The following is a 14,919-nucleotide window of genomic DNA, read 5'->3' as shown; positions in this document are numbered from 1 at the left end:
ACAAAAAGACTTTACCCTAATTAAAATGTACAGTGAAAGCTGTCTATATGACAAAATTTGGAAAAACAAAGTTTTTCCTTACCATCTCCCTGTTAGGTAGAAAGAAGACAATCTTACCATTTCTACTTTTTAGATTAAAAAAACTAGGATTCTAAAAAGCTCAACTTTTTAGAGTGTTACTCAACACCCAGTTTAGTAAGACCACCACACAGGTCTTACCTCATTTTAGGGAGATGTCCCCAAGCTTGATGACACCCTCCACTGTCATTTCCAATATTAGAATAATAAGTGGGTGGCATCTTCAATACTAGAATCCATTTCACTTGGGTTACTTCAGTTCAGGAAAGACTACAGCATAATGGAAAAGAAAAAATGATAAAAAGGAAAAATATTATGCTCTGATGTTACTATAACCTTCCAATCCAGTCAATAAAAAAAGAGTAAGGTATATAACATTGTATCATTTCTATAGGAAATTACTGAAAAATGATATGCATAGAAATCTGAATAGGCACTGAAAATCTCTGTAAAGAAATGAGTATCATGGACTTTTTCAGAGGCGAGGAGACAGACAGCCAGGACAGTGGTAGAAGGGAGATTTTTTAACCTTTTACCTTTTTATACTTTTAGAATTTTGAACTATGACTATATTAACTATTCAGTAGGTTAAAATCACATTTAAAAATGAAAAAAAATTATAAAAGATGAGATGACAAAGACTAAAAACAGAACAAACAATACTAATTGTCACAAACAAAAGAAACTGAGTTTGTGTGTTTTATTTAACAAATTTAGGCCATAAACTTAAATCTTCTATACACAGTATGAACGTACTGCAGAGGAAACTCGAAGTAAATACTAAACAGGAAATGTTTTTCTGTGGCTTCTTCATAAAACCTTGTTATCTTCTCCTTTTAACATTAGGATTGTATCTGCAAAGAAAGAAACTGAGTCAGATGGTATCTAGATAAATAATGGTGCTCCTTTCACAAGTTAAAGGGCTTTCAAAATATAGACACACTTTGGCAAACAGAATGAGAATGCCAATTTTATCCCTAGGATCAAACATTAAGCGAAGACTTAAAGTAAAACATCATCAAAAATCCTGTAAAAGCTTTAAAGTAATTAATGAACACAACAGTTTAAAAATTAATACATGTTTTTATACTTCCTCCAGACTAGCTGCAAACAGATCTCTCTACTCCCACATTAAATTTTACCATTTGCCCAAAAGAGCAGAATGAACCTAAAATATAATTATGTTATAAAAAGTCTTCTCCTATAGCAACTGAACAAATGTAGTTGGGCAACTATTCTCATCTGACTATACTTACGAAAAATCAGCACTATTTGTCAACATTTTCATCAATGATTCATACTTTCAATAATGAAATTAAAAATAAAATTGGCTATAAAACAGACTCAAAATTACAGTATTTCTTGGGAAAACGTTATTCCACCCCAGCCAGTGTCTACCTACTATATTGTATTTTATGAATATTTGAGAGCTAATTATTATAAAACTTGTTGGGCCTGCAAGAATGCTGAAAATGTTAAATCTGAATTAAATTATTATTACCCATTATAACTCCTCTAACCCTCTCACAAAAACCTGCTTTGAAACTCTAATCCAGCTTCTTATTTTCATGTCTGGTATTTTACTTATCTTATTTTAAACTCCATTCATTCATAATTCTTTCCACTCAGGGCTGAAAATCTCAAAATATATCAGTCAAATTCACCCAGCTCAGGAACCCCATGGTGGTGGTGGTTTAGTTGCTAAGTCACATCTTACTCTTGCAACCCCTTGGTCTACAGCCCAGCAGACTCCACTGTCCACGGGATTTGCCAGAAGAGAGTACTGGAGGGGCTGCCATTTCCTCCTCCAGGGGACCTTCCCGACCCGGGGTCAGACTGCACCTCCTGTGCTGGCAGGTGGACTATCTCCCCCTGAGCCGCCAGGGAAGCCCAAATGCCCATATGTGTTTTAAACATCTTGTGATACAGTGCGACTGAATTAAGCCCAAGCCTTGAAGCTATATCCAGTAGTAAAGAGGTGCTCAAGTAGTTAAAAAAAAATTAAAACCAAGACAAAATATTATTTAGGTGAAGGTACCAAGTGTAATTTTAAGGAAAGGGGTCGAAACATTTAAACTCTATCAACAGAACTGAGTGTTATATACAACAATTCACAAGAAAGCTGAAATTAAACTTTACCTAAAGAGGTCATCAGCAAGAGAGTCTTCTTTTGCATGTTGATTTTGAACCTGTCAAAATTAACATAATTTCAAAGATTTGCTCAAGGACAAATACACAGTTACTGAAACTGCCATGCTGGTTCACTGCAAGGGTTAACAGCTGCCTGTTGCTCTGACTAAGCCATGAGAAAATCACCATGGGAAAAGAATAAAAGCAAAATTTAGCAGTACAACATAACCCAAATAAAAGTACACTGGGTTGATTCGTTGGGGTCATCATACCCTGCTAAACTAAAGAAAAACAGTGTGGACCTCGGAACGCCAGGTCAGTGCAAGTTCAGAATGCTGCTTGTGCACACACCAAGATGTTTTCCCAAGGCCTATGTGGGTCTATGACCTCCAGCTAGGTGATAGCCCTTGTACAAGAAAATAACAAAGACAGTTTAAAGTAATCAATAAAATGGGAGACATGACCGGGGGCACAGGAGGCTGACTTCAAGCAGCACAACAGATTGTTTCTGTTGTCAAGACACTAAATAAATGTGACGGGGCTCCAAGGAACAGTGCTCTTGATCCAAGAGGTCTCGAGTCCCCCGGTCCCATCTTCAAAACTTTCATTCTGTCTCTAGTTTCTTTTACCCCAGACTGTGCATCGACCACTTTCAACCCCTACCTGCTCTGCACTGGCTGTAGCAGCTGACCACATCCTGGAGGTCACCAGTTCAACAGATCCGTTCCATTTTCCCTTCATTCCAAGATTATTGCAGAAGTCCCCTAATCAAACTTCTCCAGCCAATCTCCTCTCAAAGGCAACCAACACATATACTGCTAGTTTAAGTTTTTAAACATTTTTTTCCTGCAAAACCCTTTTACTAAATGAAATGTCAATGTTTTGAGATCATGCCACTGCTGGAGGCCTGAGAGGATAATATTTACTCTGCCTTCAACCAGAGCAGCTCTCCAGTGAAAGCAGCTCTCCTCCTCACAGTCCCAAATCAGGGCTCAGAAACTGCTACTGAATTACCTCATCCACAAAGTAATTTTGCACACAAACTCAAACTCCTAAAGCACCTTTGAGACTTAGGACCAGAAATACCCTGTGCTGCATGCATCCTTCCTCAAGTCCAGCTATGATCTTACCATGTGCCATTCAAAACCCTTCAATGACTTCCCCAACCTACCAAAGAAAACACACACTCTTGAGTCTGACGACCCCTAAATGGGAAAGGGTCTTCATGACCTGGCTCCATTTTACTTTCTCAATCACTTCTCACCCTCTTCTTCATGAACCCTATAAAGCCAGATAAACTGAATCACACAAAAAGGCAAAACACCACCCACACCTCCCAGCAAACATACTGGTCTCTCTGCTTTTGTTCATGTTTCTCCCTCTACCTAGAAATTACTTCCTTTTCCTCCTCTGTCCACATCTGATCATCTTTCAAGGTGCATTTGCTCAATAATTATTTACTGCCTCTTATGTGTTAAGGAACATGTTCTTCACCTTTAACAATGGCTTTCTGAGTCTCTTCATTTAAAAGTAAGTCTGACACTGCCATGATTGAAATGCATAACCAACAGGGTCCTACTGTACCACACACGAAACTCTGCTCAACGTGCCGTGGCAGCCTGGACGGGAGAGGACGGACACATGCATGTGAAGGGACTCATGCCTGAGCCCCTCACAGTTCACCCGAAACTATCACAACATTGCTAATCAGCTGTACCCCAACACAAAATAAATAATTTAAGAACATAGAAACGAGTCTGATATGAAGAACTCCCACAAAACTTTAGCTATGTGACCCCTAGATTCTTATCAATTTCTACCTTCTGTTATAATTATTTGTATCACTTCTCCACTAAAGAAGTGTAAGTTCACTGAATGCAGATACTGTTTGTTTACTATAAATTACATTTATATGTTTCTAGATACTATCTTAAAACCGTTTCTAAGAAAAACTCACTTAATCTTCATATAATTTCACTACTATTTTACACTATTATCCCAATTTTAACCAATAAGGAACAGAGTCTTAGGTTAAGAAAAATCAGAAAACTGTCATACGGAAGAACTGGGATTGACCAGGTCTACTTGAATAAGAGCACCAACTTATACTTGCAGGGATTCAAACTTACCAGGATGATTTTCTATTCATAAAATGAAATGTAAAATGAAATTACATCTTTTTACATTTTCTAATAAGTAGAGCAGAACACAAATGGAAGACACAAATAGATGGAGAAATATACCATGCTCTTGGATTGTAAAAATCTATACTGTGAAAATAAGCATACCTAAATACCAAAATGAGTATTACCCAAAGCAATTACCTTTTCAATGCAATCCCTATCAAATGACCAATAGTATTTTTCACAGAACTAGAACAAATAATTTCACAATTTGTATGGAAACACAAAAGACCCTGGACAGCCAGAGTCATCTTGAGAAAGAAGGAACTAGAGGCATCAACCGTCCTGACTTCAGACTCTACTACAGACCACAGTCATCAAGACAGTATAGTGTTGGCACGAAGGCAGAAACACAGATCAATGAAACAGAACAGAACGTCCAGAGATAAATCCACACACCTATGGACCCCACATCTTTGACAAAGGAGGCAAAAATAAACAATAGAGAAAAGACAGTCTCTTCAACAAGTGGTGACGGGAAAACTGTAACAACTACATGTAAAAGAATGAAACCAGAACACTTTCTAACAGCATACACAAAAATAAACTCAAAATGGATTAAAGACCTAAATGTAAGACCAGAAACTATGCAGGATACTCTTCGACATAAATCACAGCAACATCCTCTATGACCCACCTCCTAGAGTAATGGAAATAAAAACAAGAATAAGCAAATGGGACCTACTTAAAGTTAAAAGCTTTTGCACAATGAAGAAAACTATAAGCAAAGTGAAAATACAGCCCTAAGAGGAGAAAATAATAGCAAATGAAACAACTGACAAAGAATTAATATCCAAAATGTACAAGCAGCTCACACAGTTCAATACCAGAAAAACAAACAACCTAATCAAAAAGTGGGCAAAAGACCTAAACAGCTATTTCTCCAAAGAAGACATACAGATGGCTAATAAACACATGAAAAGATGCTCAACATCACTCATTATTAGAGAAATGCAAATCAAAACCACAATGAGGTATCATCTCACACTGTTCAGAATGCCCATCATCAAAAAGTCTACAAACAATAAATGCTGGAGAGGGTGTGGAGAAAAGGGACTCATTTTACACTGTTGGTGGGAATGCAAACTGACACAGCCACTACAGAGACAGTGTGGAGACTCCCTAAAAAACAGAACAGAACTGCCATTGACCCAGCAGTCCCACTGCTGGGCACATACCCGACGGAAACCAGAACTGAGAGAGACACATGTACCCAAGTGTCCATCACAGCACTATTTATAACAGTTAGGACATGGAAGCAACCTAGATGTCCACTGACAGATGAATGGATAAGGAAGTTGTGGTATATACACACAGTGGAATATTACTCAGCTATAAAAAGGAACGCATTTGAGTCAGTTCTAATGAGATGGATGACTCTGGAACCTATTATAGAGTGAAGTAAGTCAGAAAGAGACAAATACTGTATATTAACTCCTATGTATGGGATTCAGAAGATCCTACATGCAGGGCAGCAAAGGAGACACAGACACAAAGGACACTCTTGGACTCAGTGGGAGAAGGCGAGGGTGGGATGATGTGAAGGAACAACATAGAAACATGTATATTACCATATGTAAAGCAGATGACCAGTGCAAGTTCAGTGCATGAAGCAGGGCACCCAAAGTCAGTGCTCTGGGACCACCCAGAGGGATGGGGTGGGAAGGGAGGTGGGAGGGGGTTTAGGATGGGGGTGACACGTGTACACCTATGGCCGATTCATGTTGATGTATGGCAAAAACCATCACAATATTGTAAAGTAATTATCCTCTAATTAAAATAAATTATTTAAAAAAGAAAAATCAGCTTTATATTGTACATCTCAGTAAAATTATTAAGTAAATTAGTGTTAAAAAAACAAATAAATGGCATTCCTATTACTGGCATTTATCAGTGGCTTGGGAGAACTACATATCACAGTCTTTAAAAATCCAAATCAGGTTGGGTAGAATTCAAAGAGTTATGTTTAATGCACAGAATGAAAATATCCTATATTCAAAGAGAGTATGGGAACTAAGTGATAGTGAAAACTAAGACTGGTCTGCAGTAAAAGAAGAGAAAGAAGGTCTTAAACAAAAGGCAGGGAACACAGAAGAGTAGCTAGAGCAAGCACAGGGAAATGAGACATCAAGACAGCACATCTGTATAGGAGCTATGGCCATGTAGAAGGAAAAAGTCAACTCTATCGTAGCAAATTCTACTCAGAGTACCTAGAATTGCTCTGGGAAAAGAAGTAGATTCGACAGAATAAATCTAGAACACAGTCCCTCTGCTAATGCTAATGAAATGGAAGAAAGAAACAAGTCAGCGGCTGCACCATCATTCTCTCAGCTTCACCCCAACCAAGAACAGATAACACTCAACAGTTATAAACTATTCAAGATGTTGATTTCAAAAACGTAGCCGTGCAAAGAACCCAAAGACTAATGCAACTGATTCCTAACACTCCTCCAACTCATTAAAAGGTGCTACAGAACTGTCCAAACCTGAGGATTCTTACTAATACTACAAATTTGGGAAAGAGCAGTCTGAGCAGGAAGAGAAAACACCTCCTGCTGGACTGCTGGGAGGGGACTGACGGCGCGCAGCGGTAAGTAAGTGGGGCTGACACTGACCAAAGACACAGGCCGCAGGCACCCCTGACAGATCAGGCACCTAACCTGAAATGCTAGGTTATCCTCTGCTGGGAAGAGACACCCTCCCTGGCACATATTTAATTCCATTCCCAGAAAGAGCAGCACATAGCTTTACCTGACCACCCCACCTCCCCAACGTCAATTCGGTGTTCTCAGGCAATAGCAAGTAGATGGGACATGCTACATGCCTTTGACTGAATATGTTGCCATAATGACAAGTATGGATGCATTGGGGTAGGAGTGATTTTAACTACATTCAATTTCTACCTCAAACTGCTTCTTTTAAAAATAATTTCAAAAAAAAAAAATAATTTCATTTGTTTATTTTTGGCTGTGCTGGGTCTTCACTGCTACGCAGGCTTTTCTCTAGCTGCAGCAAGTGGGGGCTTCTCACCAAGGTGGATTCTCCCATTGTGGAGCATGGCCTCTAGGGGGTGTGGGCTCAGGAGTTGCGGCTCCGAGGCTCCAGAGCACGGGCTCAGTACTCGTGGCTCACGGGCTTAGCTGCTTGGCAGCGTGTGGGATCTTCCCACATCAGGGATCGAACCCATGTCTCTTGCACTGGCAGGCGAATTCTCTACCACTGAGCCACCAGGGAAGCCCCAGACTGGTTTTAGAACGTAATCCCTGCATAAGACGTCACATGCTGGGTCACACAGCAAACAATATCTGGACAGGTCTTTTACTTTAAATGGTGGCAAAATTAAACAAAACAGCAAAGCCACTCCACATTCAGATGGGGGGAAAAAAGAGAGAGGCGAGAACAGAACATGCCAAAGACAGGTAAAGAACTTGGTCTGCAAGAAACAATAACCCATGAATAAAAGATACATAATTAATAAGAACATGAAAGCAATAAAATAAGAACAAAAAAGTTAAATGAGAGGAAAAACACAATGAAATGAAATGGCAATGAATGCTAAGTAAACAAACTGAAACTGTAATGACACCATTTCAAAATTAAGAAATAGCTAACACGGTTTCCACTATTATAAATATTGTATTAAGTAGTGTCTTCTGTAATTCTCACAAAAAGCCTGTGAAATGGAGGTACAATTATTGCTCCCATTCTGCATAGGAGGAAACAGAGGAATAATAAAATAATGTTTAAATGGGTAATTAGGATTTTAATTATTTCTAATTAGGTATAATGAAGTCAAGATCACATAATATAGCTGGTGAGGAATAGAACAGATACAACTGAAATTTGAATTTCTGATATAGTTAAAGAGCATAAAGAAAACCACAGTGAATGTAGAAGAAATGGATGTGAAGCAGGTGATTTAATAAAGGAGAGTAATGCCTTAAGTGTAGTGATCCCAGCAAATATAAAAATGTCTTTAAGGAGGTAACAGAAAAGTTCTTTGAAATAAAAACCTGCATTTAAGCCATAATAAAGCAAAATACAAGTCCTGAGACGTTACCAAGTACCAAAGTCAGCTTTCGACCTGCCCTGTGCGGATCTGCAGACCACAGAAACCCAGGTTCTCCTCTGACATCTGTGTGGGAAAGGAGCATTATGAAAGAAAACCCAGGACAAGGAATCAAGGACTCCAGTATTAAAGGGTGAAACGGGAACAAACTCTACAACACACAAAAAGCGCAGCAAATACACTTGCTTGTCTTGACCCGATACAAACTGAAAGAAAGGAATTTTTAAAAATCTCACTAAGTTTATAATGACAGGTTAGCCTTCACTCAAGCTCTGGGTCCAAATATGTATTAACTAGCTGAATGGTCCAAAACATTACAAGCAGAGATTAAAGGAGTCTCGTATTTCTGGAGGAAATAAACCTGAAATTAGACTTAAGGATTCCCAAGAGATCAAGTTCCCAAGGAAAAGGAGCAGTTCACATTCAAAGATGACAAAATATGTACTTGGAAACAAGGCACCCTGAGAGAGAACTAGATTAAACATATCAGCACTTTAGGTGTTGAATATAAAACAGCAGCTTTAAAATATCAGGGAACAAGACTTAGAAATAAATGAAATGCGCTTTCAGAAATGAAACCATGCAGTATGTCGAGTGAAAACTCAATGGATGAGTGAAATACCAACCAGACAGATCTGATGAGAGAAATACTAAACCGGAAGACAATCGGAAGAAATTATCAAAAGTAACATCCAAAGAAATGAAGGAGTGAAATATCTAGAAAGGAGGGGAGATACACTGAGGAGAAACGGGGACTTAGGTCACATCAGAGAGCACGAAAGTGACATCGCCCCTACTCCCTAATTATCAAACAGCCTGCTGAGACGATCAATGGAGCCCACCTTTGGTTTCCAGGAACAGTGGATAATCAGGCAAAGAACCAAGAAGACGACTTTCTAACTCTGGATGTGGACTTTGATTATCTCTCAATTCAGTGGTCATGTGTTTCTGAATTCTTAACTGCCATGTAGTACTTCTGTACTAAAAGACTCCTCAATTTAATGAATTTTTGTTCAATTCTTCAGTTTAAAAAAAGGGGTTGAAAGAATTATGGATCAGGTGGACAGTCCTGTTATAGAATATATATATACACTGGGACTCACAATACCCAGAAAGTAAAGGAAGCATATTTTTGTATTCTCTCCTGAGTTCTCATTAGAGTTTATAAACACATGCAGCTGATTATCTGTAAACCAGTGAGATTTTGGAAACCACATCCTAACATGGAGAGCTGTATAGCTGTTCATATTTTCCCAAAAGAGCAATTTTATAACTGAGGTATGGGTTCCTGAGGCTTAGGCAGCAAATTAGCTCTAGATATGATCAATAAATTTAGAAGTCCCTTAAAGCAGCGTTATGGAAAGGTGTAAATTAATCTTAATGCTCTGTAACTCAGGAATTTTTCTGAATAACCTTAGGTCACTTATCTTAAGTTTGGTTTTTAAGAAGAATTTGCTCTAAGGAAATCACAAGGGATCAAATAATCAAACAAGTTACTGGGTCTGGATTCCTACTAACCTCCATTTCTTGCCTCAACCACTCTTCTAATTCTGTATTCTTTCGAGCATGATGAGCTATTAGATCTGATCCTCCAATGATCTGTGGAAGTTTTCCTGCTCCAGGAAATGTGACCTGTTAAACAGAAAACCTTGTTAAATGCACTAAAAAATTAAGACAATCATATTAAAAAAAAAAAAAAAAACCTTAAAAACACAAAGACTGTAAATCACATGTAAGTACTAAACATATTTATATCGTATAAATTAAAATGAGTGAAAGAGAGCAGAAACAGTCATTTCATTGATTTGAGTATATACAGAAAAATTCAGACAAATCTTTTCATGAGAGGCAATCCCTTTAAACTTCTTTTTGTATAAAAATTGAATTTGTTTTAGTCTCAAAAAATTTCCTTGGCCAAGGATATTATTAGTATTTTTAAGGGTTTTAAATTTTTCCGAACTATTTTCCAGAAGTTTGTACTACTTTACACTTTCACCATTCCTGTGCCAACAGTGAATATTATATTGCTTTTTATGTGGTTAGCTTCATTAATTAACAAATTTAGTATGTCTTTTGCATTTGAATTTAATGAGATTTTGTAATATGATATTGAACATGAATGCCCCTGTGCTATTCATGTGGGGTGGAAAATAAGTGGGAGATATTTCCCATTGTCCGCTCTAAGTAGAAGAGATTCTTCCTGTTAAGTGGCGTTCAGAACACTTTAATAGTATTATAATACTCTAAATGGCTCTAAAGTCATAGGCAGAAAACTAGTGTTAATAGTAGCTCACATTCGAGAGGAAAAAACCACAACACCGTGTAGTCACAGCAAAAATCACATAGATTATGTTCTAGAGAAAAGCAGTCTTTCACAGCAATCACTTTTGAAAAAATTACTATATTTTGATCAAATGCATAAGCAAAACCTAGCAGGTCAATAGTAGTATGGAGCAAGAAACAAAACACCCTAGAATAGACAACAAAAAGAATACAGATGGGATGAAAAATATTCTTTCAGCACTCCATGCTTTCATTGCTGAGGACACAGGTTTGATTCCTAGTTGGATACTAAGATCTTGTAAGCTGCACTGAGCAACCAAAAGATGACCAAAACCGGAAAGAAAGAAAAAGAACTAGGAGGATCCTAGCCAAAAGCCTGCTGTGTAAGGTAGGGAAAAACGTGTAAACAGCATCCTTTAAAGAATTCAACCTTAATAGTTTGTTTTATATATTAAGTGTCAGTGTATCTACTTACTAGAGTAACTTTTAACTGTTTCAAGCAGAAGAAATAGCATCAGTTTTGAACATAAACCGCTTTTATTACTATTTAGTATACTTCTAAAAATATTTCAAATACTGCACTCTTGTTGCATTTTAAAGGAATACATACCTTTTTGAATTTCTTGAAATTCTTTAGTTCACCATAATCATTATTCACACTGGATGCATTTCTGGAGGTGGAGTTACGAACCACCAGTGACCGAAATTCAGTCAGTAACACTTTCCTCGGAAGCATCTCATCACCATCCTGAAGTTCACCATTGTTCTTAAACAGTGTTAAGATGGATAAAATAAGAAGGAAAAGGAAAATTACTTGTCACTTAAAGAACTTATAGAAAAAAGTTCAAATATCTGAAAAAACAGTAAAAAAAAAAAAAAAGGTTTATTTCTGACATCTGAACTTTGTACTTGAAATCAAATCTTATCTATTTCAAAACCAGAAAATTACTCAAGTAGTTATTTCTGACTCTAACTTCAGAAACATTTATAACACTCATGTATGACAAAAGACTAAAAAGCCATAAAGTATCTGAAATTTAATAGCATATTCTAGTAAAAATCATCCCAATAAACTATTTATCTTCTTGTACATATTTTCTGGGCAAGAAACAGTTTGCTTCTTTTCATTAAAACCATACACTGAGATTATTATATTATCCATTCTACAAGTTATCTGTACTATGCTTAAGTTTTCTTGATTTTCAGTAATTTATGTTTTTTATTAGTTTGGACACCTCAAAAAACTCAACCACTAATTCTGGGCACACACCACCTCATTAACTGAAAGCCACTTTTTAAATTCCAGATTAACAATTATTTAATCAGTGTGAAGATTCCTTTCTGTTGCTGGAAGAGATTCTTTACGTCATTTACTATTAACTAAGCAGCTACATATCCATGTTCTTGCAGCTGCCCAAGGCTGACCATCTTAGTTTTTAAACTGCTTTACTATATATCCATCTGCAAGCTGCCAACAGGACTAAGATAAAGACAGGAAGAGACGAAAAAACAGAAAAATCAAAAGAAAAGGTTCATGTGACAGTGACGGAATGTAATCAGGAACTCTAATGACAATGGCCTAATATTCTTGTAGTTTGTTCTAGAGTTTACAAATAGTTCATACCCATTACTCTGTTTTATATAAACAACAACTCTACTGTAGAAATGTCCAGTGTCTTTATAAACAGAAGACCTGAAGCCCGCAGACGTGAGGATGGCCTATTGAAGGCCTCACATCTGTGGGGTGGAGGGCAGAGTCACACTCAGGCTTCCTCCACGTGCTTTTTGCTATACCATGCTCATAATGTGATCTGTCCATTTCCAGAGGAAGCATAATTATGAAACAGACCAAAATTACAGAAACAGAATCAGCTTTAATCCTAAGAATGAAGACTCGTAGAAAAAAGTCAATGAAATGACAGGCAATGTAAGTCAAATCTTTATAAAAATTAAAAAATTCCTCACAGATAGTTCTTTAGTTGACCAGAGTGGTTCTTTCTTGAGCTCACACTTCTTCTCAATTTCATTTTCTTGCTAAAGAAATAAAAAATATTGTTCATAAGAGTTACAAGATGGAACCTTTCTGAAAACCTTAGAGATTATTCATGTTCTTGATCTACGACTTTCAAGTATCTTTCCTAGAGAAACTATGAGATGAGAATAGAAATATATTTAGAAAAAGACTGTAGGATGAGTTATAAGAGTAAAGAACTGGAAGCAATCTAAGTTCATACAGGTTATATAAAGAGTATAATATGAAAAATGATCATAATATAAAGGAATTACAATGTCTCTAAAACTGCATTAACATTTGAGTCCAATTTAAAAAATAAGATTTAAAAAAGAAAATGCCAAAATATTAACTGTGGTTATCTACAGAGGATAGGATTATCAACAAATTGTTATATTTTTATTTTTCATATTTCTACATGATTGTGTATTACTTTTATAGTCAAAAATAAAAACAAATTTTTAAGGAAGTCTATCTAAATTTATTTAGAATTGAATGTTAAATATCCTTAATCCAGGAAGTTATTTTAATTGTTCAAGGTATTTATCTATTAAAAAATGGAGACTTTCTTGCATAAAATCATACTATCCTTCATACTCATAGCTCACATATGAGATAAAAGTACATTACACAGATAGCTTTCTAATACTTTCAATAAAAACTACAATCCCTTTGGATACAATAGGGTGGCATATCATTTTACGTCAAATTTTCAACGATTCAGTAATAAAAATGCAGAAAAATGTTAATAATAAAGTTGGAAAGAAAAAGCAAAATGTACTCTGAGCTTGCTTAGAGACTAAAGAAATTAATGTTATTTATCAGTAGTAAGATTAAAAATGTCTATTCCAAGGCTACCACATACCCTTTTATTGAGTATTTTCACAAACATCACCCACTGTAAGTTGTTACCACAATCACATTTTAACCCCCTATGTTTTTTTCCCCATTCTGTCTTACTACCTCAAACTTGCTCATCCCCTTGAGCAAGTTTTTATTTCCTATCTCAGAGAATCACACTATAAAACCATACCCAGAGCCTTGGACTGTAAGCTTGGGAATTTTCCAATACTTTTTCCTCTCTCATTTCTCTTACTAAGTCAATCACCAAGTCCTAGAGATTCTACCTCCTAAAGTTCTATCAAACTTATCCTCTCAGACTGCCTTTCATGTTAGCACGCCCACTGTCTAGAATGAATGAATGACATTTTGAGAAAGCTGAAAAAGGGAACAGCCAAAAGAATAGGGTGAACCAAGGATTTCTGTCCCAGTTGTCAAAACCTACGTAAGTCAGCCTGGCAAGTTACATAACTCCTGTTGTCAGTGTCCAAGTCTGTTCAGTGTGTGGAGTACTACCTCAGTGTACGCTGCTGCGAACAGCCGATGGTATCCAGTCAATGACAGGCGTAACTGCCAGGCTTTCAAAGACGCTATAGGCTTGCCTAGCGGCTCAGACGGTAAAGAATCTGCCTGCAATGTGGGAGACCCAGGTTTGATCCCTGGATTGGGAAGGTCCCCTGGAGGAGGAGGGCATGGCAAGCCACTCCAGTATTCTTGCCTGAAGAATCCCCATGGACAGAGGAGCCTGGTGGGCTATAGTCTATGGTGTCACAAAGAGTCAGACACAATTGAGTGACTAGGCACATAGTTGTTTAAGAAAAGAGGAAAACTTAACTCAAAATAGAAGGGTAGAAATGAGGTGAAGAAGAGATTTCTGTGGACAGTGGGTGCTGTTAGGAGCAATGTTAACAAGGATGTGGAGTCATGCCGGCATTTTATGAAGACTGGGGAATTGAAAGCAAAGCCAAGACTCTGGGACAGCTGTCATTCACATGAGGATAAACCCCTAACAGGTATCTAGCCAACAGCTTTCTATTTTAGCTTATAGGAACTCTTACAGACATGCTAGAATCCATATTTAATCCTCAAACACAAAAATGACTGTTCTGATATCAATGTATTTTAGAAAACGTCCTTCTGATACACAGCTGAGGAACCCAGTGCCAGAGAGAAGCATCATAATTTTGCCTTCTTGAGCTTCCCTGGTGGCTTGGTGGTGAAGAACCTGACTGCAACGCAGGAGACGTGGCAAGAGCCACAGGTTCAACTCCCGGGCTGGGATGATCCCCTGGAGAAAAAAATGGCAACCGACTCCAGTATTCTCG

At 37.3% G+C, this 14,919-nt stretch overlaps 1 protein-coding gene across 3 annotated transcripts in view; it reads right to left on the bottom strand.

Moving 5' to 3' along the window:
- Window positions 1-763: 763 nt before the first annotated feature.
- Window positions 764-14,919, bottom strand: part of NBN (nibrin) — a 56,995-nt gene continuing 42,839 nt past the window's right edge. For all 3 annotated transcript variants that reach the window (XM_043483185.1, XM_043483187.1, XM_043483186.1), the window contains 5 exons: window positions 12,709-12,777; window positions 11,354-11,509; window positions 9,979-10,092; window positions 2,218-2,267; window positions 764-932 (listed from right to left, as the gene is read on the bottom strand). In XM_043483185.1, the coding sequence (XP_043339120.1) occupies window positions 902-932; window positions 2,218-2,267; window positions 9,979-10,092; window positions 11,354-11,509; window positions 12,709-12,777 (420 nt within the window). In that variant the 3' untranslated portion in view covers window positions 764-901. The remainder of the gene's footprint in view (window positions 933-2,217; window positions 2,268-9,978; window positions 10,093-11,353; window positions 11,510-12,708; window positions 12,778-14,919) is intronic.

Source organism: Cervus canadensis, chromosome 12 (genome assembly GCF_019320065.1).
Source record: "Cervus canadensis isolate Bull #8, Minnesota chromosome 12, ASM1932006v1, whole genome shotgun sequence".
Classification (NCBI taxonomy): Eukaryota; Metazoa; Chordata; class Mammalia; order Artiodactyla; family Cervidae; genus Cervus; species Cervus canadensis.
Note: the sequence above shows the minus strand (reverse complement) of the source record. Positions and strands in the feature narration are given on the sequence as shown.